Below are 3,478 nucleotides of genomic sequence, written 5' to 3'. Positions count from 1 at the left end.
ATTTTTTGGAAAAAATTGCAACGTGGCTAATACAAAATAAATAGCAATAAATTTGTATTTATAAAACATTACGTTATTTTTGCGCTAAAAACGTTTAATTACTTTCCCGTTGGTAATTTTCCCAATGCGCAAAATCGCGTTTTTCCCGCAAAACCATACCTTTTTAGCGTTTAAACGGGCTTCCAAAATAATATTAATATAAAAACCTTTTACTAAAACGACGTTATAAAGCTTAAGGTTTTTGCTTCCGTTTAAAAAGCTAAAAAGCGTACAAATGTTACGTCCTAAAATCGGAAAGTATTAAGTGCCGCATTAAACCGTTTCGGTACCGTTTAATGATTGGAACGACCTTTCGTTAAAGCGCTTTTTATCGTTAACGATATAAAGCGAACCGCAATTATCGAATAGCGTGCTTTCGAAATAAATGTTTTTTATAATGTTAAAAACCAAAAAAACGTTTTAAGGCAAAGGCATTTTAAATACGGCCGCGTTTAAATCCCTTTTTTTTTTAAAGCTTAAAAACCGGAATTTAATGCGCTTTCGGTTTGCTTTTCCCAAACGGAATTTTTAAATTTGCTTTTGGAAAGAAAGGACTTTTTAAATAATTTTTAGCGGTTTTTTTCCAAAAACTTTTTAATTTTTTTGCATTTTTCGTTATTTGGTTTGTTACGAAAGCGTTCGGAATTGCCGGTAAGCACGTAAACGAGCTTTTAGCAATTTTCCGGCTTCCAGGAATGGTTTTAAATGCAAGCCGGGCATCCGTACGTTATCGCGTTATTTCGTTAAATGCTTTTAGCTTTTTTATTCCTATTTTTAAATGCGCCCCTAAAGGTTAAAAACGCAAACTTTTTTTTGGTGCCCGAATTATTAATGCGGTGCTAAAAAAGGATCGTTAAAAATTTAATAACCAAAGTATCCATTTTTTCCGTAAAATTGCCCGTAGCTATTTTTTAACGGTAACGCCTTACTTAAAAAGGGTCGAAGCGCTTTATATGCTTAAAAAAATTAAACATAAGCGTAAAGCTTTATACTTTAAAAACGTTTTTAATTTTGGCTTAAATAAAAATCGTTTGGAATTTCGAAAACCATTAATTAATATTTGTAATATTAACGGCCTTTTTAAACGTATTGCGGTACTTTTAAAAAATTATTTAAATTTTTATTATAAAAGTAAAAGCGTAAAGCGCTTTTAAATAAATAATGGTGCTACGAAAAGTAACGTAATTATTGGCTTAAATTTTTAGCTGCGCGTTCGCAAGCGCAATAAGGTTTACAAAAAAATTAATCCATTTGGAAAGGGTTGTAATTTTTTTCGAAGCGGTTTTGTTCGCGGTATCCTTTGTTTTAAGCGCTTTTTTATATTTAGCTTTAAAATTACCTTCGGTAAAAACCGAAAGGGTTTGGGAAGGTTCGGGATTAAATCCTTGCGTGGCTTCGCTTTTGCCTTGCTAAGCCTTTAAACGAGCCTTTTTTTTTTCGGTCGAAAGGATCGTTTGCCAAGCCAAACGTTTAAATTTATGGTTTTTAACGTGCTTGGCCCGGGCTTTTACTACGAAAAAATCGAAATCCAGGGTTTCGTTGGCTTGTACGTTATCCTGGAATTTTAAATTAAAGTTAACCTGGTTTTAAATCCTTAAAATTAATGCATTTTAACGGAACGCCGTAAATTACGTAAGCCATTGTTTTTAATTTTTAAATAGCGCTATTACGAAAAAATCGTTATCCGTATTACTTATAATTGGTAATAACCGAAAGCTTGTAAAAGTAAAGCGGTAAAAAATAAAAGGTTAAAAGCTTTAAAAGCGTAAAAATGTAAAAGTTAAAAAAGTAAAATTTAATAAGGGTTTTTGGCAACGTTCGGAATTGATAACGAAGCTTGTTTCGGCAAAAAAAACTTTATCGAAAGAGGTTTTGGAAGCGTAAAAATTTTTCCGTAAAAGAATTGCGGAAAGGAAAAAAAGGATAAACGCGCTTGGAAAAGCGCGTTTAGAAACGATTTAATAAAGGTAATAAAAAAGGAATAAATCCGTACTGCTAAGCCTTTTACTTTACGTTAAAAGGTTTAGAAATTGCCGGGCTTATAATTGTTGCAGGTAAAAGGGATAGGCACGGTATAAGGCTATTCCGGTTAATATGCTTTAAAAAGGAAAGGATTTAAAGTGCAAGGTCCCGTAGGGGCCTTTGCCCTTTATATACACGTAACTCCCTGTCCTCCTTGCTTACTAAGCTTCCTTCTTAACGCCTGGAAGCGTTATACGCTTCCAGGCAAAGGGACCGCTTTTCCGATGCCTCAGGCATTTGATATTTATGCCTAAGGCTTCCTCATGACAGTATATACTGTTTACTTTGTAACAAATAATTAAACCAATTAAACGCAATTAAATCGTTGGTTTAGCCGTTTTCGCTTATGGTAAAAGTTATTTTTAAATTTAAAAAGTTGCGCACGTGTTTTTCGTTAATACAAATTCCGGCTATAATAATAAACGGAAAAATTGTTGCGCCGGCGGCCAAACAGGTTTTAACAATCGTAACGATATTTTGGTAATCCGAATCGCTTTAAAACCAAACTTTAATATCCGTATAGCATTAAATAAAGCTTTTTTGGAATACGTTTACCCAAAAGCTTATTTCGTCGAAATTCCATTTATTTTCCGGCTTAATTTAATATTTTTTTACGTACCGCGCGTAAAAATCGAACCATTTTTTTAGCACTAGCTTATTTTATGCCGCGCGCTTTTCAATAGTTTGCGGTTTTTTTTTTACCCGTTTTAATAGCTTTTTATAAGCCGAAAGCCAAATTTAAGCCTATTTTTTTTTAGCGTTCGTCGAAAAAAAAGTTAACCGGCGGCGGAAAATCGAATCGACGGTTTGGGCAATAGCAATTACGGTAACGGCGTTTTTTAAAAAAGGTTAATTTATTTGCTAACAAACCGCACCCAAAACCGCTTGGATTAACTTACCAATTAATTGCTTCCAATTAGCCTACGCAAGCAACGCAAAATTTTCGGTTTTTGTTAGCTTTTTATTGTACCCGCCGTTCCCTATTTTACCGGCGCTTCCTTGCCGGCGCTTTTGCAGTAAGCGAAAGTTTATCCCGTACTGCCGCGCGCAAGCGGCAAAGGTTTTAAAACCGTTTTAATCGAAAGCTTTTAGGGCTATTAAAACCCGGGCTTTATTAGCCCGGGCCTTTTCGCGCTTTTTTTCGCACCGGATCCTAGGCATTTCGGTAAAATTTGGCTGGAAAACCCAAAAGCGCAAGGCCTAAATTGGCGGGGTTAAAATTACGATGGTTTTTTGGCTATGCACCGTGCTTATAAAAGTTCGGCTAACTATTACCTTTTTCGGCAATACATTGGTTTTTAGCTAATTTGGCTGGGGAAAAATGTTACAGAAAAACGTCGAATTGCCCCGAAAACGTCGAATTGCCCCGCCGCACTTTACTCCGGAGGACCGTTAAATTGCAGGCGCTTTTAGCCCG

The 3,478-nt window shown here is 35.3% G+C and overlaps 1 protein-coding gene across 1 annotated transcript; it reads left to right on the top strand.

Annotated features, from left to right (window-relative positions):
* Window positions 1-734: 734 nt before the first annotated feature.
* Window positions 735-1,181, top strand: GGTG_14225 (hypothetical protein; the record flags this gene model as incomplete). The annotated part of the gene is made up of 2 exons (XM_009232152.1): window positions 735-831; window positions 985-1,181. Coding segments are annotated over 2 exons (294 nt in total), but the record flags the coding sequence as incomplete, so codon positions are not given.
* Window positions 1,182-3,478: the final 2,297 nt, after the last annotated feature.

Source organism: Gaeumannomyces tritici, assembly GCF_000145635.1.
Source record: "Gaeumannomyces tritici R3-111a-1 unplaced genomic scaffold supercont2.185, whole genome shotgun sequence".
Taxonomy (NCBI): Eukaryota; Fungi; Ascomycota; class Sordariomycetes; order Magnaporthales; family Magnaporthaceae; genus Gaeumannomyces; species Gaeumannomyces tritici.
The sequence above is the reverse complement of the archived record's forward strand: the minus strand, read 5'-3'. Positions and strand labels throughout refer to the sequence as shown.